This window comes from Lactuca virosa, chromosome 3 (assembly GCF_052849685.1).
Source record: "Lactuca virosa cultivar CGN04683 chromosome 3, Lactuca_virosa_CGN04683_v6, whole genome shotgun sequence".
Lineage (NCBI taxonomy): Eukaryota > Viridiplantae > Streptophyta > Magnoliopsida > Asterales > Asteraceae > Lactuca > Lactuca virosa.
Genome location: NC_136428.1, coordinates 92,742,147 through 92,768,525, shown reverse-complemented (window position 1 = coordinate 92,768,525; position 26,379 = coordinate 92,742,147). Strand labels below are relative to the sequence as shown.

At 35.6% G+C, this 26,379-nt stretch overlaps 2 protein-coding genes across 2 annotated transcripts; both read right to left on the bottom strand.

The window, feature by feature from the left end:
- Positions 1 to 878: 878 nt before the first annotated feature.
- Positions 879 to 4,717, bottom strand: LOC145166192 (MATE efflux family protein). Its single transcript, XM_079085132.1, has 13 exons — positions 4,047 to 4,717; positions 3,648 to 3,742; positions 3,398 to 3,506; positions 3,215 to 3,270; positions 3,043 to 3,098; positions 2,799 to 2,937; positions 2,486 to 2,692; positions 2,309 to 2,419; positions 2,098 to 2,226; positions 1,902 to 1,979; positions 1,714 to 1,785; positions 1,573 to 1,635; positions 879 to 1,446 (listed from the first exon to the last, which is right to left on the bottom strand). The coding sequence occupies exons 1-13, from the start codon at positions 4,612 to 4,614 to the stop codon at positions 1,345 to 1,347; spliced, it is 1,785 nt and encodes a 594-aa protein (XP_078941258.1). The 5' UTR covers positions 4,615 to 4,717; the 3' UTR covers positions 879 to 1,344.
- A 14,934-nt stretch (positions 4,718 to 19,651) lies between these two features.
- On the bottom strand, positions 19,652 to 22,813 carry XK-1 (xylulose kinase-1). The gene is made up of 10 exons (XM_079085131.1): positions 22,695 to 22,813; positions 22,516 to 22,611; positions 22,191 to 22,369; positions 21,951 to 22,090; positions 21,620 to 21,878; positions 21,397 to 21,529; positions 21,199 to 21,287; positions 20,702 to 20,979; positions 20,297 to 20,366; positions 19,652 to 20,070 (listed from the first exon to the last, which is right to left on the bottom strand). The coding sequence occupies exons 1-10, from the start codon at positions 22,750 to 22,752 to the stop codon at positions 19,879 to 19,881; spliced, it is 1,494 nt and encodes a 497-aa protein (XP_078941257.1). The 5' UTR covers positions 22,753 to 22,813; the 3' UTR covers positions 19,652 to 19,878.
- Between the last annotated feature and the right edge of the window lie 3,566 nt (positions 22,814 to 26,379).

The following is a 26,379-nucleotide window of genomic DNA, read 5'->3' as shown; positions in this document are numbered from 1 at the left end:
CAAACATTTTCAAAGTATATTTTTTTGTCGTAAAACACATTCTAATGTTAATTTGTAAAAAACTCAATCTTTATTCTTAAGAATCTTTATTATTAAGAAGCTCAAAATAAAGATACCATCTGTATCTCATATATATATATATATATATATATATATATATATATATATATATACTAAATTAATTTGTAAAAAACTCGTCTTTATTATTAAGAATCTCAAAATAAAGATATCATCTATATCTCTTTTATTTAAAAAAAAAACTAATATTTATTTATTAAAAAATTCAAGATAATGAGCATGTATATATCTTTTGTGATTTTCTCTTTGATAGATATTATAACTATATTCATAAAGATATCATCTATATCCTATACAACTTTAGGATTTTTGTTGAGTTATTGTTATGAGCACATTTCTAAGCTACATAGTGTGTCTAATAAAACTCTATTTGAGAATAACAGCCTTCAGGAAACCTTCGTGATATTACCCCCGTTTTGTTGGGGATGTAATTTGTAAATTTTCTATTAGACATGGACCAGTTTTGTAATTTTTTAAACATACAGATCATTTCTATAAAAAAAATCTGCTTAGGACTTTTTTTTGTAAATTACCAGACAATTTTTATAATTTTCTTTCCACACAATGACCAGACATGCTAATATACGAAAGTCTTAAACACGTGGTTCATTTTATAACCAAATTCTGCATAGAGACATTTTCTATAAATTACAAAAACAGTTTATATTATTTTTCTTAACATATATGAAACTTTTGAGGCCAAAGTCTTAAACTTAAAAAATATACTATTCATTTCTCAATATATATATATATATATATATATATATATATATATATATATATAATTAGTGATGCAAATCTAGCAAAGCAGCCTTATTTCAATTTTCAAGTATCAAAATACCTTTTACATAAGTATTTGCGCCCGCAGTTTACACGATGTACCAAGAACAAGTTCATATCCACCTTTTTTAGTGGAAAACAACTTGTAATTTTTGTCGCATTGACATTGACATTGTTCGATCTCAGTGAGATGCAAATGCAGCAGTAATACAACATGTTCTCTCCAAAAACAACAAAGACCTTACTGGTCTATGCCTACCCACATAGTCAAGAAATTTTCTCTATCAAAAGATATTTCCTTCGACATGACAAAAGTCTTCAAATGTGTCCAATGATATCCTAACTTGGTTGGGGTTTCAAAGAATGACAACTACTTGATTGTTTGACTTTGATTTAAGCAGATGATGATGATGATGATGATGATATACACTATAAACCATGTACATAAACTATTTGTATACCGATCATGCTTCAATCATCCTATTCCTAGGTGGTGCTAACATTCCCAAGTTCATAACGACTCATGTCCTCAGAGTATAGAATCCCATTTGGGGAGACAAGTCGTAGGAGAGCAATAGTGAATCGAGACTGTAAATCACAATGCATAAACAACACATTAGTTTTTTTTTTTTTTTTTTTTTTTTTTTTTTTTTTTTTTTTTTTAAAACAACTATGTAATTATATGTAGTTGCAAGTTAAACTGTTAAGGTTTACCCATTGGAACAATGCTAATGTCCACCAGCATCCAGGCAAACCATATCCTGAATTGCTTAAAAACTGATACCAACAAAAAAAGTATAATTAAATAAACAATCACCATTTTTACTCAACTGTAAAAATCCAAACATTCATTACCATGAGAAGAAGAGCACCCAGACAAAATATAGTGCTCATTGAAAAACTAATAAATCTCAAATCGCGTCCAGCCTGCATAACAAATATAAACAACACTAAATTTAACACACATTGCTTGTTTCTTTAATATTCAGTAAACAAAAATAAAAAATTCAGGAGTTCAATTTTCAACTTAAAAATAAGCATACCAACAATGTTCCTTCAAGGCTATGAGTACTTGTTGTCACAGACAAAGCAATGAAGTATGGAAGTAGAACTTTGTGCATCTGCATTCAAAGTTCAAACAAGTCAAGCATTAAACCATTAAAAAAAAAAAAAAAAAAAACAACTTTTGGCTATTCTAAAATACCCCTTTATAAAACATAAGAAAATGAAAAAACTGACCTCCTTTATGACATGAGGATCAGGTGAAAAAATCTGGGGGAATAACCAGGGAACAATTGTTCCAGCAGCACCTAATATTAATCCACATGATGCACCAATAATCACCAATGACTTCAACAGCATTCGTGCCTGGGGCAAGGGCAAAATCGTAATATTGTATCACCATTATAAAAACACACAAACTAAGTTAAAATGAGTAAATATCACTAACCTTTGAGAGACTTCTTTTAGCGCCATAAATAAGCTCTGGCATAAACGATTGTGCAGTTTGTGAAAGAGGCTCACCCCCTACTGCAAACATGCAGTAAACTTGGACAAGGACCTAAAAGTAATTTGTTAGAATTGGACCTTACCAGAGAGTCAAAGTCAAAGTCAAAGTCAAACCAACCTGATGTGCAGCAACAGTTTGTGTTCCCATTGATGTAGCAAAGTAGACAAGTAAAGAATAAAATGCGACCTTTGACATCATCATTATAAAAACAGGAGCAGCAAGTTTGAATATTTGTAGGAGTTCAGTAGATGAAGGGACAGTAATGGCATACCCATTAAACCCTTTGTCTTTCAGAGCTTCAATCATCATAAATCCTGCAACAACCTGCAATATGTGTAAAGTAAAGTGTGACACAACTAAAATAAACATATAAAAATAAAACAAGTAAATGAATGCATGTTGTGATATTTTTCATAGAGTATATATATACCTGTGAGACCATTGTTGCCCATGCTGCTCCAGCAATACCATAGCCTAAGTATAAGCAGAGGATTACATCACCAACACCATTGATGACACTTGCAACTGCTAGAGCTTTTAAAGGTCCCCATGAATCTTTCATGCCAAGACTGATTAAAAAAAAGGAGAACATGTTAGTTAACATGAAATGGTGTGCACTAGATTCTACCAGAAAAATCAACAATTAGTGGAACAAATAAAGATTATATGATCACCTTGCACTCTGAGCAACCCACCCAACAAGAACTGCAGGCCATGCTAAGCCTCGAATCTACTAACATAAAATAAAATAGAACGAACCGATTAGACAAAAATACAAGTATTGAATGGTTTTGTAGGATTTGATGAATAATAGTTGTGCAAAAGGGTTTGTAGAATCTGAAGAACCTGTACGTATGTGTTTGCTGCTGATAACATATGTGCGTTCTTGGCTCCAGAAAAAGCTGAAAATGTTGCATTATGAATTAATCAATTATTGATATGGTTTCATTGTGCTTCAAAGATCAAGAACCTTGTTGTGGCTTGTACTAGTATATATAAAAAAAGAATCAGGGAACAAGTTTTTATTACCACTAAGTGCCCATTCTCCACGGAATCTTGTAAAGAAAAGCATCAGTATACCACATGTCAATCCAACAAAAAGCAAAGTTGATATCTGATGCTGCACTTCCGATTTATCCTGCATAACTTCACTAGTTAGATAAGTCAAGAGAAAAAGATAAGAGGTAGATGTTGCAGAAACATGAAATTAAGGATGAGGGGGGAATTATAGAGTTTGGATAATATCAATGAATGTTCAATTTAAAGATATGAAAGAAACCTGTTTAGCAAGTGAAGTGGCCACCATATTTGAGGTGGCTACAGAAAGAAACATGAATCCGTAACTCATATAATCACAGAGCACTGTACCTGGCCCTGTGGAAATCAAATTAAGACTAATCAGCCCCAAATTTCTACCCCAATGTCCCTAAAGTCTAGATGTTCGCTTGCAGATCATGAAACAATGTCCCTAAACAATTACTATCTTTAGTTTTCACACCAAAACTAGAAATAATACAATGATTCACCACTGTCATTACACATTATCTACAGCGATCTGCTGGTATATGTATAACATTTCCCATTACACTTGGAAAATGATAACCAACACGCAGTGAGTTCAACCCCATATTTTTAAACTCGAGAACAGAGTGTAAGAAAAACGAAGAAATTAATGTACCTAAAGCAGCGAGTTCAACGGAACTCGACTGACCGATCACAGCAGTATCAATCAGACTCATCAACGGTCCACACAACCAGAGCCCTGCAGCTGGCCCCGAAAACTTGAGAATCTCCACCAATTGATCCCAAATACTCTCATTCACCGCCAAATCCTTCTCTATCACCGACGTCTTACTCGAAATTTCTTCTTCGTCTTCTCCACTATCACCAAAAGACGAAACTGCGGCAAAACTCCGGCCGTTCCTATACCCTGACTCATCTCCTTCATCCGAAACGCGTCTGCTAGCGTTAGCATGAGTAAGAAACCGGTTCGCGTACCGAGTTTTTCCAAATAATGGATAATGAGACGATCTAAGACCCAACTGAATGCGCGAGCTGTAGCGGCATTGCGTAGGTGACAAAAATGTCGGTAATGGGTTGAATTTAGGGTTTATTGGGATTGTTTTGAGGTATTCGTTGTGCCGAATTAGGGTTTTGGGATCCATGAATCGAGTATTGATCTGGTTTGCTCTGGACGAAATGAACTGAGAAGAAGATGAATTGGTGGAGAAGGAGTTGTACGACATGGACGTGGTGGTGAAATATCTGGACGTGATTTCAGCACGTTGATGTTTTTGTTTTCTCCCGGTAAGAATGTTCAGACTCAAAACAACCAATTCAAACTCGTTTTTTCTTCTTTCCCAATCAAACTTTCCCAAAAAAAAAAAAAAAAAAAAACCCCACAACATGTTTTTAATACTTTTATTATCGTTTTAATATATTGTGTTAACCTCATGTGTTATTTGTTATATAATATTTATTTACTGACTAACATAGTGTCGTTTTTGGTCAAAACCAAACCACAAACCCTAACTACGGTTTTCTCCATTATAAAACTGAACGGTACAACTTTTTAATACTCAGTATCTTGATGCGGTTTGGTTTTAAGCCCTTTGTGGTTCGGTTTTTAACAATATACTTTGGTGCACTGCCGAACTAAAAGCTTGGATGCTATCAAAGAAAGAGTTGGGAAATCATTAATATAGAAAATGAAATTAATGGGCGTTTCTTGCAATAGACGATGTGGAACTCCTCGTAGAATAGAGTTAAATGAAAATGACTTTGTCTAATTACATAAAAGATGATTTGTGTTGAAATTATGGAGATTCATATAAGAGATCTCTTCATATGTATATTAAATATATTCATAACAAAATTTGTACATATAGATACGGTTTGATTTTTTTACGATTTTTACAAAACTAGAAACCACTTTGCACCAAAAACTTTCGGTTTTTGCAATATTAGAAAACGCATCGTTGGTTTTAGTTTCGATTTCGGTTTATACGTTTTATTTGGTTTTGTTCACCCCTAATGATATTGATACTTTAGTATTTATTAAATATAAAAAAAATTATAAAAAATTACTTTTTAGAATAATATTATCAACCTAAATAAAATCAGGTAAAAATCAAATATTATACTAAAAATAGAAATAAATACTACCACGATAATTATTAAGGGTGGTAGAATAGAATCCTCCAAAACCATTTAATCCGATGTCACATTATTTTTTTATTTTTTTATTTCTTTCATCTTTTCCAACTCACAACAAATGAAAATAATATATTTTCTAACACACTTAATTCCCTTACCAAATCATTGTTCTTAATTTAATTTATTCATATAACTTAAAATAAAATAAAACTTTTTTTAAATTTTTTTAATTTTAAAATAAGCTTATACTAACTTTAAACCAAAAAAATATATTGAGCAATAGTAACATTTAATTAATAAACTACACTACAATAACATAAATTAAAACCGCATTACAATAACACAAAGAACAAATTACTGAAATAGTCCATGTGGTTTGGCTAAAATTGCGTGTTTGGTCCCTATCTTTTGTTTTGCACTCGGACCATCATCACGTTTTCTTTTTATTACCCGCCTGGTCCCTGGGTCCGTTAGTCGTCAATTCCAAACGTTAAGTCCCCCCACGTGCTTCGCACATGAGGGGTATTTTCATCATTTCATATAAAAAAATCTATTAGAACACCCCTAAACCTTGATTCTCTCTATTTTCAAATACGCCCTTTCTTCATCTCTTTCATTTCCTCTTCTGTGAAGTGTCGATCAACCCTAATGGAAAAAAGCTGCAAGTGTGGTCAAGTTGGTGTGATACGAAGATCGACTACCAAGAAAAACCCTGGAAGACTTTTCTATTGTTGTACTGGGAAGGTAAGGGCAATTTCTTCTTAAGTATATCTATATATCACATACCTTTAACACACAATAAATTACTCAAAATGCAGGGAGCAAAATGTGGTTTCATAGATTGGGTTGATGAGGACAACTTTAATGGTGAAAAAATTGAAAAAAGTATCTCCCCTGATTTGCAGAAGTCATTGGACGAGCTTCAACATGAGAATAGGGCCTTGAGGTTGTTATTAGTGTTCAGTTGGGTTTTTTTGTGTCAATTTAATTTACAAGCTTTAATTTATGTTATCAATGTACTTATATTTTGTTTCATCAAGGCAGTAATGTAATAGAATGACAATGTATGAATGACATTGGCTATTGGAATAGAATTGTCTGTTGGAATGCAATTTTCTTTTGGAATGGAATTGATTGTTTTATAATGGAATGAAATTTAGTGGTTTGTAATGGAATGAAATTGAGTGGTTTGTACTGGAATGCAATTGACTGTTTTATAATGGAATGGAATGGAATTGACTGTTTTATAATGGAATGGAATTGAGTGGTTTGTAATGGAATGCAATTGACTGGTTTTATATTGGAATGGAATTGAATTGAATGGTATTGAATTAAATGGAATTGAATTGAATGATTGATGGAATTGAATTGAATGATTGAATAAAATTGAATTAAATGGAATTGAATTAAAACAAAAACATAGCAACATATTAATAGCACTAATTGTTCATACCATAATTGAAAATAGAGATACATTAAAATTCATACCATACATAGACAACAGGTCCCAAAAGTCATACCATAATTGTTCATAACACAGACACAAAACATAATGACAAATATAACAGACACAAAAGATCATAACACCATAATTGGTTCATAACACAGACACAAAATATGAAAACACAGTCATAACTTAAGCAATACTCTTCCCTTTCTTCCCAGCCTTCCTTGTCCTGCTTGAAATTCTATCACATGCACTTTGAGTTCCACTTTGCCTACCACTACCTGCACTTTGAGCTTTCTTCCCAACATTCCCTTTCTTGCTTGAACTACCATCACCTGCACTTTGATCTTTCTTCCCATCCTTCCCTTTCTTGATTGAACTACCACCACCTACACTTTTAGCTTTCTTCCCAGCCTTCCCTTTCTTGCTTGAACTATCATCACATGCACTTTGACCTTTGCAGCTTCTTTTATTATGACCAAGCTTTTTGCATTTTGAACATGTCACACTCTTGTCCTTCCTTGATGCCCTACCACCCTTCACCATATCTTCTAATTCAACAACTGACTTCCTTCTTTTCTTCCTTGGTCTTCGAATGGGGACATGATGATTGGGAGGAAGCAAAGTGGTTGGACATGGAAACTTTTCCCACATTCTTCTTCCATTAATTGGTTCAATCTTGAAAGAATACATTTCGTTCCAAGTTTTTAACTAGTAAGTAGAATGAACCCATTCTTCAGGTACGCCAACATTCTGCTTATTTTTTTGCATGTCCCATATAGCAACAAGGGCATGTTTACAGGGTATACCAATGAGTTCCCATCTTTTACAAGAACATGTGTGTAGAACCATGTCTACCACACATTGGTCCATCCATGGACCACTCACCTGATATTTTCCATTCCCACAGAGCTTACCCACACATTGAGCTGCATCAGATTTGTTTTTTTCAAGCACACTTGTTGCAGTTGGAGTTAATGGTCTAACAGCCTTATCAATTACCTTTTGGACACTCATAATCCTTAACATAAGGTACTCTCTAATGAACTCAAGGCATATGCTAATTGGTTGGTCGCGTGCTTTCTTAATTTGATTATTTATGGTCTCACACAAGTTAGAAGCCCATCACAATGATCCCTCCCTACAATATAAATAAAAAGTTATGTGAGAAAGTGAATCATTTGGTAACAATTAACCCAACAAAATAAAACAAACCTGTGAAGTGTGCCCTAGACCAATGTTGAGGTGGAATAACTTTGACCAATTCGTAGCAGTCATTGTTTAGCTTTCTTAACTCTTCCATAGCATGGTTGAATTATTGTATTGTTGTTGTACTTGCACAATTCCACACCATGTCCTGAAACACCTTTCCCGTCCATATTTTCTTCATGTTTTCATGAATGTGTCGCAGACAAAACCTGTGTTCTGCATATGGATACAATGTACCAATTGCTTGCAACAAGCCCTGTACAAAAAGTAAACAACATTAGATGTAATGTATATAACCTCAATATAAGAATACTTCATTGCTTACAACCTCAATATCATCGATTTCCCTTGTTTCTGTTTCCTTGACATTTGACCCTCCAAGATCACCCACCCACTTTATATCTTCATTAATATTTAACAAAAACTCATTCATGTCTATCTCAGGTTCATCTAGGAGGTTATCTAAGTCTACTAAGAACTCACTATCATCACTATCACTACTATCACCACTATCATCGGCATCATCTCTATTGTCACTTTCATGAGTAATCCCTCCAGGTTCTTCATTTAGAATTTCATCAAATTCATCAAATATACCTTGTGTTTCACATTGGGCATCAATTTGGTCACTTTCAGTTTCTTTTGTTGGCACAACATCTGGTTTACTTGATCCAATACAATCCCCTGTTTCAGTTTCCTTCCATTCCAAAAATAGCATTCTACTACACGAAGGTTGATCAATGATTTCTTCTATCCTAACTTTACTAGGGGTAGATGACATTGTATATGTATGCAACATTGTTTTACCTTGTTCAACATAAACTTCAATAAGTTTATGTTTACCCACGTATGTACCCAAATGGTTAATGTCACTGTCACTAGCCAATACAAACAACCCAAAGTCCAAATCTGAAAAGGGTATTTTGAAGTGGTAATAAAGCAACTTACCCTCCTCAACACAACCTAGGGTCTCCATCATATCATCAATATCGTGCACACAAAACTCATCAATGTCCAATAGATCAACGTATCTTTCTTTGCCCTTGACGTACCTCCTTCCAGGAAACTTCGTAAACTCTCCACCATAGAATAATCTGATGGAGAAGATAGTTGGATGACCAGCTGTAAAAGAGAAAGCTTCAACTTATTAGCTTGAAATTTGTAAGTGATAAATTTAACTTTTGAAAATAAGGGGTTACCGTAATGTTTTTCAACGTCTATTTCTTCCATGTTTGCTCTAATCCTCCAACCCACAATTGTTGCTTCGATGATTCTTGCAGAATTTTGAGGAGTTAGGGTTTCTACTCGATTTTGATGAGTTACAGATTAAGTGAGAGAGAGAGAGAGTGAGAGGGAGGTGATCGTAAAATGATCGGAATGAAGAAACGATTGGCATTGCATTTAGGCGCCATGTATAAAATGACGAAAATACCCGTCATGTGCGAAGCACGTGGGGGGACTTAACGTTTGGAATTGACGACCAACGGACCCAGGGACCAGGCGTGTAATAAAAACAAAACATGAGGATGGTCCGAGTGCAAAACAAAAGATAGGGACCAAACACGCAACTTTAGCCAAACCACAGGGACTATTTTAGTAATTTGTTCTAACAAGTTAAATCTTAAAACGACAAACGAAATAACTAAAAAACCATACTACAAACGGCATACAAAAACTAAAAAAAGTACTTATATTCTAAAAAAGAAGGGTATTTTTTTAAAATATTTCACGCCACCTCGTAACAAAAATCTTTCATATTATAGTGTAAACGGTACTCGGTTTTTGTTGTGTTTAATTCCCAGTCGCCACGTCGTGGCGACCTATGGCCACCCCGTGGGCACTGGTTTCCAGCAGCTTAATGGATTAAGTTGCTTTCCTCGATTTCAAGAGCTCCAAAGCTCAAATCTGGTCCATTCTATGGTATAAATGGATAAAGTTTCCAACTTTATCCATTAAGACACCCAAGGATATAAAGATCTCCAACCCAAGTCCAAAATAAAGCCAAATACCACAATGTCTTAACCATTAAACCCTTAATCTGAAAAAATCCTTAACCTAACCACTCCAAAAGGATTTCTAATACCAAATCTATCATAAAGGTGGAAGATTTATAGACATGCATATCCAAAACATGTCTAGAATCCATTTTAGGTCATAATAAGCTAAAAATGTCCAAAAACTCATGCAATGACAAGAACTTCAACCAAAAACTAGATCTACAACATATTATGCTCTTAAGACTCGGGAGAGTCATAAAGTTGCCAACTTTATAAGCTCCTTCCTTCCAAACTTGCCCAAACATGAAGAACATGGGACAATATTCAAGATCTAACCACTTTAAACCATAAAGCAAGGAACTTGGACAATTACAAAGGTCAAGAGATGCCCAAAATATATCTTTACTTCAGCCAAAAAGCATCATAATCCTTTCCAATGCCTCTTCTTTCTTCACAAGCCACCAAAGTCACCAAAATGGGCTCACAACTCACAATATGGAACTAGGGTTAAGGTTTCTGAAACTTGAGGGTGATAGAGGCTGATAAGGAACCCTAAAAATGACTTAGATGGGTTTAGATATGAAGGGAACCCTAAAAGAATCATGGGCTCTGGCCAAAATAGCTGTCACGTCGTGGCCTTCCTTGGCTACGCCGTGGCGGTCTAATAAATCACACGATCATTTTAATTATTTCCACGTCGTGGGCATCCTTTCCCCACGTCGTGGCACATAGTTTCCTCCAAAACTCCATCATCAGTCCTTGATAAAAGTAAGCTTAACCAATCTTGAACACGGGTGTTACAATTATGCTTCAAAGCATGTCCAAATCACCTCTAATCACTTCAACTCCACTTTTATTGAACTAGGATAATTATTTAACATCCAATACATTTCTTAGAACTATGAAACACAAACACGCTCCTTAATCTACTCTTAAGTTACACTATTGTCTATGACGAGACTTGAATCTTTAACTACTTGGACCGAGGGGAACCATGTCAACACTAAATACCGCTAGACTATAAGTCTGTTCCATGCAGTACATGGTTTTAACACCAATAAACACCCTAAAAGTATTAGATAATGGATTAACAATCTATAATTGAAGATCTAATGGTTTTAGGTTTTAAAGCTTGATTAACATCTACAAGAGTTCCAATTAGCTTCCAAACATGATGTAAACTTTATTGATGATTCAACACCATAACATATGAACATAATTGACGATATAAACTTTATTAATATTAATAATTGAAGTTAAATAGTTTAGAAACCAATTCAAAGAAAACACAAGCTAAAACTCCATTAAAGCTTCAATATAAGCTCAAAAATCATAATCACCAATTAATGAAATTGGAGGCTTCATAAATTGAAATCTTAACTTGAATGAGAATCCCAAACTATGATTCCATATCCTAAATGTAACACCCAACTCCCGGTATGTATTTAAAGTTAGAAGTTATTCACTTTTGTACAAGAACTCGACGAGTTGGAGGCCCCAAACTCGTCGAGTAGAGATGGATTTGGATGCAGATTATGAAGTCTACTCGACGAGTTGAGAGCCTCAACTCGACGAGTAGGCCTGACAGAATGAAACCGTAGCTTTAAGGTTTTTGCACCCTATTTAATCACCTTAACCTCCAAAGGCTGGCCTCACTTACAACCTCTATCGTCCCAAACCCTAGCCAAGAAACCCTAATCCACTTTTGGAGAGTTTAGAGCCATTTTGTGCATTTTTTGTTATTTTGAAGCTTGTGAAGGAAGGAGAAGCTTGGGAATTCAAGAGGAAGCTAGTAGATCCAGATTTTGAGCTTCATTTCTGACTCATTTGAGGTATAAAGTTGATAGCTTGGCTTTCTATTACTTAGATCTTCATTTAGGGTAGTATGTTGTCACTTTTAGGCCATATTGAAGTCATTTTCGGGATTTGAGTATATTATGAAGTTGTGACTTCAGATCCAGGCACTCACGAGCTTATTATGCTTAAAGTTGCCAACTTTATCAAGCCTTGGCTCTTCTCCATGCCCTAGATCTCTCATATAGCTTAGTTTTGGTGTTTCTAGCTTCATGACACCATGCATGGACGTAAAGTTAGCAACTTTACGTGATATAACAGCCCTAGGGGACTAGATCTATGGTTTGGAAGCATTGAACTCGATTGGAAGTGACTGAATGGATTTAGACAAGGAGAACTCGACGAGTTGTTCATCCAACTCGACGAGTTGGATCGTAGTCCCCAACCCTTTATGTTATTGAGCAAACTCGGCGAGTCTAGGATATGACTCAGCGAGTTGGCCATGGTTTTGGGTTTTGAAGACTGAAGAACTCGACGAGTTCAAGGAGGAACTCGACGAGTGTTGTGAAGTCCTGACTCTATTATAGGGAGGAACTCGACGAGTTCATGAAAGAACTTGACGAGTTGGATCGTGATTTCAGGGTTTATGATTCATGGAACTCGACGAGTTGATGGACCAACTCGGCGAGTTGAGTCAACTCAGGATGTTGACTTTGACCAGAAGACTGACTTTGACCAGGGTGTTGACTGTGACTTTGAATCTGACCAAAGTTGACCCGTAAGGGATTATGGGCATGAAAGGGTAGTTAAAGAAGATCTTTTGTGTGTAGGAGATTAAGTGGAGTTGATTTCAGAGCCGAGGACAGTTCAACTACTTCACGACATTTGAGGTGAGTTACCTTCTAGTAGAAGTGGGTTGAAGGCACCAATGCCGACCCACTAGTAAGTGTTATAGTAGAGATGATTGTCTTTGTGATAATTATCTGGTATGCCACTGTCTGTTATGCTTTATGTGCTAGTATGCTATGATATTATGTGATAGTGGTAAGAGGGGCAGGATAGGCCCCATTACCGGTCGAAAGGACCGAAGGGGTAGGCCAGCACCCTGATATGCTAGGCAGTATGTGACTTATGTGTTTATGTACTAGGATATTATATGGTAGAAGTAGGGGGTGAAATAGTCCCCGATACCGGTCGAAAGGACCGAAGGGGTAGGCCAGCATCCTGATATGCTAGGCAAGTTACCGGTTGAAAGAGACCGAAGGGGTAGGCCAGCACCCTGATATGCTAGGCAAGTTACCGGTTGAAAGAGACCTAAGGGGTAGGCCGGTACCCGGACATGTTAGAAAATATGTTTATTGTATGGTATGTGGTATGATGGGGGAACTCACTAAGCTTTGTGCTTACGGTTTTCAGTTTTTGTTTCAGGTCCTTCTTCTTCGAAGGGAAAGGAGCCGACACGATAGCAGCGCGTCACACCATGATTTTCCGCACTATGATGTTCTTGGGATTTGTACTCTGACATTATTAACTTATGACATGTTTCGAGACATATGAGTTATGGGTTTTTATGATATGAGATAACTTAATGATGTTTTCAATAATCTGTTTTATGAATTATTAAATTAAAAATGAAATTTTTGGTCTTGAATTTTGGGATGTTACACTAAATCATCAATTTTTTTTGCCATGAATATTTGACTCTTCATTAGATTCAAATAAAATGACATCAGAAGAAACAACTTAGTGATCACAATAGAACGAGTGAGAAGACAAATGTGCAACCGCTAAACCTTTTTGTATGGTAAAGCCAATTCTTTTGAATACTACATCCATAGATCTAAGGGATATAACAATGTTATGCATGATCCGTTGTATTTTATTGAGAAGCTCCACCACATCCGGTGTGAGAAAACCAAACTATCAAACGCCAATGTTATGTACACGTGTTGATTTTCAGGCACGATTTCTCATGTTTTGTGACTTTTCATGTAGCAGCTTTTAAAACAGTCTGTTCTGCCGTGAAACCCCCAACCCTCAAGCCCACGAGAGGGGATACCCCTGTAAGGTCCACACATGTGTGTTTCCCTCCGACCCATCCAAAAACCAAAACGTAGCCGGTCTAAGGGTTGACCTTCTTTCTGTCGGATTAGTCAAGAAATTTACAGGTGTCTCTTTTTGGCGGAAACCCGACATGCACAAAAAGTCAAAAACCACAGAGCCCTAAACATGAAGCAAGCAAATGTTTATCTTTTAAAATATAAAGGAAAGAAAAACTTGGAACTTTTGCATAACAAATTACGAAAGGTGGGCCAAAAAGCTTGGAACTTTTGCATAACAACAAAATGAAATTGACATAAGGAAAGAAAACACTATATCAATGGATGATTATAAATCATACATTGAAAGTAACATGAGTGTAGATATTTATTTATTTATTTATTTTTTAATGGTAATCGGTTTAATTCTCATAAAAATCTATAAATAGGTTAGTATAAAGCTATACATAAAACATAAATTATACAACATAATAATTTATAATTTATGTATATATTATTATTCTCCTTCATTCATTAGATTTTGCTCTCGCTACTGATTGCAGTTGCAATCAAAGAAAAGTAGACCAAAAAGCAAATTGAAACTTTTGCATAACAACAAAATGCAGTTAGTGGCATCACGTGCATATACACGACACTCCATCAATGGACGAACTAGAAATCATTTAAATAAAGACGGACCTTTTTGAAAGAGTAGTTTTGAACTTTTGCAGGGTTAAGTATATGTCACTTCTAATGCTGGCAAAAGCTGACATTGTATGTTAATCCTAAACGAGTTTGGCAATGAAGTAAATAAATGGGTTTGAGTAAGAGATTTCAATTTATTTAATTAAACGAGTTAACATGACACGACCTGAAAATTTAACAGGTAAAATTATTGTCAAAAAATTCAACTCGAAAAACACCCGTTGATTTATATGCGCTTTTTTATTCTTCCGGTAAATTAGATCAAACCAAAACCACATGTAAAAGAGGAACTTTGGGTTGGGCCATGTTGAAACGAGGAAGTAATTTAGTTGCATAGGTCAAAACATCATTTTCAATTTTTACCTTTTCATTTCCCTTCAATATTCTATAGTCTCCCTTAGCCACTCCATTTTCCTAACGACCTTGCCCCTCCGTCTCCCCAACTCATGCTCCTTCCACTTTGCCCTCTTTACTGTGAATTTCGCCCCTCCGACTTCCAACTCTTACTTTTTTAAACCGTTTAGTGTTTCAACCGGGCACGCCACCAACACATTTGCAAGGTCTAAACCATAAGTCCCTAAACACGTTAACTCAACACAAGCTCGACACAAAAATAAATGGGTTGACATACCACAACACAAAAATAAAACGAGTAAGGTTATTGTCAGACACAAGTTTTTTTTAGCATGACTAACTCACACACTTTACATGTCTTGTTTGAGACTAAATGATTATTTTGAGAGTAAGGTAAGAAGTATGTGTTGTCGTTCTACAAAAATTGTATCTCACTATTAAATAATTATCGTACTTAGTCATATATTTCGAAGTTACATAGAGTTAATATTGTTTTAACTCAACCTTTATGGCATTGAATTTTCAATCATTATACTAGAAATATGACCGTTAAGACTCCATAATACATTCTAAAACGTGAAAAAGACAATAGAGTTACTTGGTAAGATTGTGCAAAATTAACAAAAGGTTATTGTCATTGTAGCAACAAACTTTAGTATATTGGTTTAAATGATCCATCGTGACTATTATTTGCATTTGAAGGGCACAGACTTGTATTTTTAGGTTTTAAAAGGTCCTTTTGGAACATTTGAATGGGTCACCCGGTGACACTCATCCTAATCAGCAGGTTTAGATGTCAACTCAATTGCCACGTATAACACCTAATGTAATGCTTTCTGTAGAACCCGAATCCGATCAAATCCCTTACCGTCTTTCATCTTCACCCGCTCCGATGCTGTCTTCTCCGACTCCACCGTTGTCTTCTTCGACTCCGGTGGTGGCCCTGATGTTGACTCCGGTAGAATCGAACACCAATCGCCGACTCAACACATCCACAAAACCACCAACTCTTCCCAAAACAAGAAAACTCACTAACCCATCTCCGCCACCGGATGTGGATTTAATGGTGTTATGCAAAAAAGGGCGATTAAAGAAACGATTGAGTTAATGTCTCCAGGTGTTCCTGCAGGCATGATCCGATGTTTTCGAGCTTGTTTTGGATTTGTGTGACGATCTTGAACTAGGGAAGAAGGTTCAGCATGTGCCAGTGAGGGATGCACGCAGGGTGTTCGACAGAATACGTGAACAAGACGACTTAAGCTTATGACATTCGATGATAAAGGACTACACAGATAACGGGGAACCGGATGCAGGTTTGTTGTTATACGACCAGATGAAAGAGTTGGGGTTAACTCCAAACAATGAGACTTTCCGATTACTTTTTTCAGCATGTGCCAGTGTTAATTCAATTAAAGAATGCTTCAAACACTTCAAATCAATGAATAACGACTACAATCTAGATCCATAAATTGATCATTATTTAGGGGTTATTGATGTTTTGTGGAAATATGGGCATCTAAACGAAGCTTTTGAGTTCATAGAAAACAATCCTTTTGAACCTACATTTGAAATATGGGAATCATTGATGAATTCTGCTCAAATCCATGGTGATATCGAGCTCGAAGATCGAGCCATGGCATTTCTTCAACCATCAATCGCATTATACAAACTTCCTTTACTTAATCAATCTGCAAGTAATATGTGTAACGCCCCGATTCTAGAGTATCAATTTATGGTTATAAATTCTCATGATTTCAAGGTCTACTCGACGAGTTGGTTGCCTGACTCGTCGAGTAGCAACAGGTTGGTCCACGTGTTTAAGTGACCTACTCGTCGAGTCCAAGAAGGGACTCGACGAGTAGGAGCTGGAGGATGAAACCCTAATTTCCGGGGTTTTGCACTCTATTTAAAGGATCATTGGCCTCCTCAGCCTCCCCTTACAACCTCTTGATAGTCCATAAACCCTAATTCGTGTGAGTGTGCTCCATTTGTGTATTTTAAGCTTTGGAAGAGGATTCTTTGTAAGATGAGCTTAGAGAGCAAGTGGCTAGAAGCAAGGAACGTGTGGGGGATCTGATATCTACCTCAGTTGGCATCTTTTGGAAGGTATCAAGTCGTTACCTTGACATCATTTCGTTCTAAATCTCATTTGGTTAAATATTAGGGCTTTTCTAGCATATTATGAAGCTACTCTTGGGTATGAGCTCAGATCTGAAGTTGTAACTTCAGATCTGAACTCTCTTTGGTCTCTAAGTTCATAAAGCTCTCAGCTTTGGCAAGTATGAACCCCTCCTTATGTGTAAAACTCCATTGCAAGCTTGGTTTTGTCATTATAAGACTTTAGAGCCTTGCATGCACGTAAAGTTTGCAACTTTACGTGATAAACATGCCTTGGGAAGCTGCATCTGCAATATGGAACCTTAAGATGGCTTAATAAGCATCTGTTTGGATATGGACTGAAGGGACTCGACGAGTTGGATGGTTAACTCGGCGAGTCCGATGAAGATTGTCGTGGACTCGGCGAGTCAGCAGGGTGACTCGGCGAGTCAGTTAGGGTTTTCCCGGCTTTTGGCACGCATGAACTTGGCGAGTTGCAAGGGAAACTCGACGAGCTGGCCAAGGAGTTTACGGCCGCAAACATTAGGAACTCGACGAGTCACTCAAGTGACTCGGCGAGTTATGCAAGGAACTCGACGAGTGTCCGGTTGTACTCGACGAGTCCGGTCAACATGGACTGTTGACATTGACCATTGACTTTGAATTTGACCAGGGGTTGACTAGTTGACTTCTGGGGGCATTTTGAGAAAATTGGAAACTTACGAATATGGTTCTGTGGTGAATATAGGTGGTGGAGTTTGTGGCGGTGATATGAGGGTTTGTGCTTATCTTTCGAGTCGACAGTTACGAGGTGAGTTATCCTCACTATATCAACAGGGTCTAAGGCACCAAGGCCGGCCCTTATCGGATTTGTATCCGGGAATTTGCTGGATATGTTTATTGATCTGCTAGATCTGCATCCTGGTAGTTAGGATGATATTATGTTAGTGGCCTGGTTTAGGTCGGTATCCTGGTATATAGGATGATGTTATGCTAGTGATCGGTTAGGTCGGTATCCTGGTTATAGGATGGTTGTTGTGTTAGTGATCTGTTCGATCGGTATGATATATGTTATATACATGCTATCGTATGATATTTATGTGTACATGATTGTTTGATTAGTATGGGGGTTGGGTTGAGGCGGGTCCTGCTTCGTGCTGTAGGCCAACATACCCCGGCCGGACCGGATAGACTGCAGGCCCAGGAGGGCACATAGTCAGGCCGAAGGCCCAACAAGCGGTCCGGATAGGCTGAAGGCCCCGAGAGGGCGGTCTAGACGTGCCGAGGCTCGGAGAGTGGGCCAGATAGACTGAAGGCCCGGTGCTGGCAGTCCAGTCATACTGTAGACTCAGAGAGTGGACCAGGTGGACTGAAGGCCTGGTGCGGGCGGACCAGTCACACTGTAGACTCGAGATGCATGGCTGTTTTGTATTTGTTGATATGATATGATTATGGTTATATGAGGTTGGTATTTTGGGGGTAACTCACTAAGCTTTCGGAATTACAGTTTCAGTTTATTGTTTCAGGTTCAACGGATGGTCGCGGGAAGGCGAAGACGTGACCGTACACTTCTTCGATTGATGATTATGATTTCTGAGAACTCTGATGTTTAAACTATTTTGAAAACAAATTGTAATAACTGAATGGTTTTAAATGATTTAAAAAGTTTTAAATTGGCTCGGATTTTATGGATGTTACAATATGCTTGAAGGGAAGAAGAACAAAGTCTATGAATACCGAAATCGAGGGTGGTGCCCCTGAAGTTGGCTCCACCGTTGTCTTCTCCGCCACCCCCTTCTCTCTGTTTACACCCACCACCACATCGAAAATCTCACCTACACTTTCCAAGATTCTGGTTTTGGAATTAGAACATAGGAGAAGTACATGGCGTTAATAACGAATAATAAACTCCATTGTTACTATTCGTAAGCCCTCACGTCCCGATGTAAACTGATGGATTAGTTCAATCTTCGTGGCAATTAGGTTTTGGCTTACGTGGCAACGATGAGTCAACTCACCACTGAGTCATTGTTGACTCACCTGCCTAACTGGCAGTTGACAAGGCACTATAACATTCAAAAATGGGTAAAGGTGCCAAGTTAACCGGTAAAACACAAGTTCGTGCCCTTCAAATGCAAAAAATAGTCACGATGGACCATTTAAACCAATATACTGAACATTGTTGGGCTATAGTGACAATAACCCATTAACAAAGACCCATAATACAGATGTATACATTAAAATATATATTTATACGTGGAAAACACATTTATTTGTAAAAATATTTTATGTACATGTAATATGTGTTTTGTATAAATACATATTAGTGCGTAATAATACATATTTATATTATGTAAGACTGGTGGTAAAACGTATGAAAAAAATAGTGACTAAATACATACAAAAAATAAGATTAGTGAGTGAAAGTACACAAAAAAAGATTGTGACTAAATGTGTTCACCTATAATAACCTATTATAATGGTATTTTGTGAACAATGTAAAAGAGTTTAATTATAAGACAAAAAAAATTAGTGACGAAATGTGTACATGGAGCAAAGTTCGTTACCCTTACAAGTCATTAACCATGCCATACTTAATTACTTTTAATATAAGAGGTGCATATCACTTGAATCACATATAATTTCTAGTTAAAATGATACAATGATTTTTTTAATCAAAGACGGACCAATGTAGCAAAAATCGCTTTATTGCTAAAGGGTTGCCCGCAATGCCAATAGAGCGGCCCCGTAAGCTGCTTCTGTATGAAGTGCTTGACTCACGGGCAAACCAAGTACCCTTTCTCGAATCCGTGTCCACTTATCATTTTTGGATCCACCACCCGCCGTAAACACTTGTTCAACTTCGGTGGCTCCTAAATCCTTCAACAATGCATACCCTTTTGCCTAAGCAAAACACAAGACAACTCATGACATGACATGACATGATAGAACATGACTGTTTTGTCTGTGTTTGACGTGTACTAGGATACGACCGATAATGATGTCAATGGGAAAATTGCAAGTTTTGAATTCACCAAAAAGTGGGACAGGAAAAGACGTAAATGCCCTCCTCATCATTGTAGAAACAGTTGATCAACAATTATATTTACATTTGACAAAAGGTTTTTACCTCGATGCGTGCTATTGATTCCAAAATGCCATGCAAGTAAGCTACATCACTTTTTGGGCGAGGACTTAACCTGTAACGCGGGAAAAGATTCTTTTTTTAATTTTCTTTCTCCAATTTCCAAAAAGGGAAAATACAGAAAAAAAAACACAATATAGTTTCATCGATTTAACCACTTAACTATTTGCAATAGTGATTTTTAAGCCACTTTTCCAGGTTATCAACTTTAGGAAAAGGTCAAAATACATAAAAAGAGAACACACTTTCACCATTTTATTGATTTGATCACCGAACTATTACTTTTTAATGATAACAATAATAACAACTCAATAATCGAATATAATTAAAAAATACATTTCAGTGGTTAAATCGATAAAATGTGAAAGTACATTGTGTTTTTTAGTTTACCTGGGTTCCATCTTGGGATCCGCAATAGGAAACCTCTCGCCTTGTGTGGGTAATGGATAATAGTCCAAAGATGAAGCTTCCATCGGGTCTATCTGCTTACTTAACTCCTTCAGCTGCTCATCTGAGAAAAGTTGCCGGAGAACCGCTCCACCAGTGTTTGAGGCACCTCCGACCAGCCACTTGTCATCAAGACGATGACTGTACACCCCGAAGCGCGCATCATCAATCCTTGTTGTGCTCATTAGTTTTATCGCAAGTGTTGAACCCAGTGATGTCACCTATTATATATACAAACCTTCCAAAATCAGTCCAGATAAAATTAAAAATTATATTTATATAATCACTTCTCAATAGTAGGCCGGGCCCCATTCCAATTTATGACACCCTATTATGATTTTGTGACAGGACAGGACATGACATAAATGATGACACCGACACTGATATCAACGAACAAAAAGAAGAAAACAAATGGAGCCTAAAGTTTAAAAGCAGTTCACCGCCTTCCCGGGTTGAGTAGCTCTGGCTGCAAGAAATGCAGCAATACTATCGGTGGTTCCGGTGCACACAACACAATCCTTAGGAAAACCTGTGGAAGAATTCAGGCCAACATAAAATAATTTAATTAATAAAACTAATATTGTTATTGCCAATTTTTTAATATAATATGTTTTATTTTTTACTAACAAAAAAAATACCGAGTTTTGTTGTTATTTCCTCTTTAAGGGTATCGATTACAGTTCCTGGTGCTTGGACGGTTGGTAGTACACATGAGTACGGCTGAGATTTGAGCCATGGTGGATATGACTCGAGTTCAGGATCATAGCCGACCTATACAACAAAATTGACTTTATGCTTTCAAGGTCAAACATTTAACTTTTACACCAAGTATTCAAAATTGTAAATAATAGAAATATATACCTTTAACGCGTTATTGTAGTCGGAAACTCCAATCTTACCATGGAGAAGCCATAAAAGCCAATCGGCTTGATGCATTAGAACTGCAGACTCTTTATTGGAATGGTTTGGGTTTGAGGTCCACCATGAAAGGAGCTTGCATAAGGTTGAAGAACCTGAGCATACTGTATGGTTTGAAGGGGCAATGGATTTTACAATTGGTAAAGCATCTGGACAACTCTCGTTGTAGAGTAAAGGTCTTGCTAAAGCTTCCCCTGTTTCTCTGCAGATATCAACAAAATTGGTATAAAAATGTAGACCCATTAATATTGGCATACATTTAATAAATGAATACCTATTTAAAATGAGTGTAGTTGCAGAAGTCCCATCTATTGAGATGGAAGTGATTAATGAACGCATAGTAATCGGTATAGCTTCCAGCAGAGAAAAAAGCGTTGTTTTCCATGATTGCACCCAATCGACTGATCCATCACTCTTCCTAGACAACATATATAATAATCTTGTAAATCTTACTAAAAATATGAGTTATGGGTCCATTTATTTCATAGAAGAAAGAAAATGATAGAAATCTTACTAAAAATAGAGGATAATCCTTTTTTCCTTCCGAATGTATGATCCCTTCCTTGTCGATAATTGCATACCTCGCTCCAGATGTACCAAAATCCATCCCCAAATACAGTCTTTCCCCAATTTCAACATCAGTGCTGGAATTTTCTTTACCGTTACTCCTCTTAGGTCTCATTTCGGATTTATCTGCAACATTAAAATCGATTTTTTCGGAATATATACACCTAAATTATTGGGAATAAAATACAAGAAAGATTCGAATGTTGAAACCCTGGGCTTCAGTTATGTAGCAAGATGAATTTGATATCAGCTAAGGGTTCACAATTACTTACTCCTCTTAGATTGCATTCCGCCTTTTGAATTTGATTTGAATACGATGTTGTTCCAGCACCCAGTTGTTGAAATTAATTTCTTCGAACTACAACAACCTGAAATGTTGAAAATATCAGTGGAAACTAATAGAGATCTTAAGTTTCAAACAAAATTAACAAGTTTGAAGTTAGAGATATACTGCGTTGAGTTGAAGATGGCCGGAGAGACCAAATTGAGTGATGAATTGAAGCTGCCATCTTTTGCTTCCTATTGTTTTAAACAAACGGATAAAATATGTTCGTTGGACGGTTGGAGGGGAAGGAGAATCAACATAAAATAAAATTAATTAAAAAAAAACAAATCTTTAAAAATAGTCCATATGGTATCTCCAAAATTGTCATTTTGTTTTAAAAAGGTTTGTATTAGCTTCACCGGTCAAAAATTTTAATTTTGTTTCGAGTTTGATCCAATTTGTTTTGATATTTTTTTAAATGACGAATTTATCTTTATTTTTGTTTTTGTTTTCTTTGTTTTTTTAATACAACAATTAGAAAAAATAAAAAGAAAAATAAACCCACCCTAACCCCTTCCCCTTCTATTCACTCATACTAGACCACATTTTCCAATTCTTCACCTTCTTTCCCTCCGGTAAACACCACCTCCACCGGTCAACACCACCACCGGTTAACTCCGCCATCACCACTGGTTAACTCCGCCATCACCAACACCAACGCCACCATCAGATTAACTAAAAAAAATCCGGATATACAACTCAAACTCAAGAAGTGTCATATTTGTAAACACTCACCATCTCTCGCTTCCTTATTCATACACACAAATATTAAGATGAACATTATGAAGATCCGAAACCAGATGAAGATTTGGACCAGATTCAACATACATTCATAAGCATCAAATTAATTTTCCACCATTGATCTATCTCATGAAGATTTAACACAAAATCTAGAAATCCAATAAAAGAAACATCATATTACAACCAATCCATGTTTCTTTAGAACATATGAAGATCAAACCTAACACACAAAGTAACAAACCGAGATTTAACAAGGTCTCCATAAATCGATACACACATACATTCCAGAAATCGATTCTATTCCAACATCAAAGTCTCCACAGTTAGGGCTAGATCTAGTCAGATACGAAGGGTTTTCAGCACCGTCGTGCCTTCCGATAAAGACCATCTCTTTTGTTTTTTTATTTATTTTAATCAGAAAATTAATAAAAAAACGAAAAAGAAAAAAATAAAGAAAAAATCGTCATTATAAAAAAGTTCAAAACAAGTTGGACCAAATTCGCAACAAAAAGAAAAGTTTGGACTATTGATGTTACTTCAAACCTTTTGCAACAATTTTCAACTAACCATATGGACCGTTTTTGTAGTTTTGTCGAAAAGAAAACATTTTTTTAATTTATTTTATTTTATGGCATAACCGATGCAATATCTAGAATGTTAAATTCAATGTATTATATAATCTCATTTTCATTTATTATTTTACGAGACTCGTGTACTATACGTATTTATTAAAAAAAAATATGAAGATCTTAACAATTAGAAAGTTTGAATTTATAACGAAAATGAAAAAAATATTGAATTATTGAAATTGAATTCCTCATTTCTTTTTTAAAATTAAACAAATAATTTAAATAAATAAACAAAGAAAATAATTAGGCTTCAATTTAGGGATTTTAAAATTAAAAGGAAAGTTGCATTAATTAAATTGATATTTATTTAGTATTACATTTATTACAATCATTATATTTAAATACTACGTGAAATTTAATAAAATGAAGAAAAAAACCATAAAATGACATGTGACAAAATGAATGAGAGTATGACAAGTGATAAAAAAATTATTTATTAGAGTTGAAGATAATTTTTTTTTTTACATTCTACATAATTTGAATTCGACATTGAAATGCAAAATAGTTTTCACTCTTATAAATTATAATATAATATGGTTGAGCCTTTATAAATTATAATATAATAGTTTTTTTATTTTTTTTATTTTTTTTATTTTTTTTTTATACATTCTACATAATTTGAATTCGACATTGAAATGCAAAATAGTTTTCACTCTTATAAATTATAATAATATATGGTTGAGCCTTTAGTATAATCTATTAATAAAAAAAATTCTAAAAATGCAGCAACCTTCCATTAAATAGTTTCACACATATGGATATCCAAACACTGTCAATATAAATATCCACATTTTCTATATAACGTAAACAACCTTTTGCGAGGACAGTGCATCTAAGTATATTAATTTGGACATTAAATGTGTATTTGAAATTGAACACGTTTAATTCCATCATTTTATGGTTTTCGAATTCAATCTGATTCGAATTTGATGCACTCTACTATTATTACTTGTCTCTATGCCAACAATTATGGAGTAAAATACTATAATGGTGGTATAAGAATCAACCCCGAACACATTACTTGATTATTGGCGTTCAACAAATACCTCTCATGTGATGACATAAGATGAATACATCATGGGGCTATTAAATACAAGGTTAAAGTCTACCCTTATACTACTATGAACTATAAAGATTTATCCTTCATGGCGTAAATTAGTTGACATGTTAGATATGTCAAATGATTTGTGTTAGAGGCTTAACAATAATAAGGTGAGAATTGAGAGTTTTTTTTTTTTTCGATTGTAGTTTCCCTTATATGAAGAAACTCTTAACTTGCCGGTTCCCATATGCTAAAAGACTACTAAGGCCATGTTTGGCAAACAACCTTAAACAAGGATTCTTTGAAGGATATAATAAATGCAACTTACTTTGAATACCAAGGTGGAGATTGTAATAAAATATGACATTAAAATAAGTTTAGGATTAAAAGTGTCAATAAGACTAAGGTGTAGGGACTATTACTGTAAACATGGGGGAAATGATTTTTAACCCATTTAGAGCTTCACATAATGGATAGTTAAATTGGAGAGTTGAATCATCTGACATGTTTAATTGACATTGAGTGGATTAAACTCTATTATTGTGAGATGTCATGTTGGCATTCAATGAATATGAAGTTCAATGGTCATTGAACTCGTCAACGAGAAAAAGAAAACTTTTTAATTATTAAATAGTATATCTTAAATTAGATTTTATAAATATGTTTCGTTGAACTTTGTAGAGTTTAATGCATTCTAGGAAAACTTTGGTAGAGTTGTATGGAGAGTAGAACGATGATGTATCAATCCATTAAACTCTAATGAATTCAATGCATTGTGGATGCCCTTAGTTTAAACGTACAATACATAAAATTTTATGTAGTTCTTTTTTGCCTTTTCCTCTATTTCTCTTCGCATAAACACATTAAGAATCTATTTTATTCTTTTATTCTTTTTTGTTTCTTTTCACTTTCTTACACAAACATATATACACATCGGTGATTTTGCTTCCTTTGTCACAGCACTTTGCTAATGTTGTTGTTGATGATGAGGACTCTCTAGACTGCTAATGTTGTTGTTGATGATGAGGACTCTCTAGACGAAAATTAGAGAAGAAGGAAATAGTTGATTTAAAAGATGACGATTGACAGTCGATTGATCGGCGATCCAGTCCCTGATGACAAAGCTTGCAAGTGATGACCACATTGATTATTGATACCGGGGAGAAAATGTGAGCTTTTCTTTGATAGGCACAAGATCTTAACTTCTCCTACCATGTTATTGTTTAACATTTTGTGAATGTATATAGTTTAGGAAAATCAGTAATTCTTATTTGTTTCAATTATTTCCATAAATGAACATATCATTTAACCATGAAAATCAATTATGCATTCTGCCACGCATGCAACATACCATTTTTTTAAACTAGATTTAACTAGATTTGCTGCTTTATAAGGAGCT

Bases quoted from the DNA above. Each gene is read 5' to 3' on its own strand.
- LOC145166192 (XM_079085132.1), bottom strand. From the start codon at position 4,614: ATGTCGTACAACTCCTTCTCCACCAATTCATCTTCTTCTCAGTTCATT. The intron at 2,420-2,485 runs GTTGGTTTGACT...AATTACTTTTAG, and splicing joins AAACTGTTGCTGCACATCAG to GTCCTTGTCCAAGTTTACTG. The intron at 1,786-1,901 runs GTATGCTTATTT...TTTGTTATGCAG, and splicing joins GCCTTGAAGGAACATTGTTG to GCTGGACGCGATTTGAGATT.
- XK-1 (XM_079085131.1), bottom strand. From the start codon at position 22,752: ATGGCAGCTTCAATTCATCACTCAATTTGGTCTCTCCGGCCATCTTCA. The intron at 22,370-22,515 runs GTAAGTAATTGT...TTAATGTTGCAG, and splicing joins CGGAATGCAATCTAAGAGGA to ATAAATCCGAAATGAGACCT. The intron at 20,071-20,296 runs GTAAAAACCTTT...TGTTTTGCTTAG, and splicing joins AATCAATAGCACGCATCGAG to GCAAAAGGGTATGCATTGTT.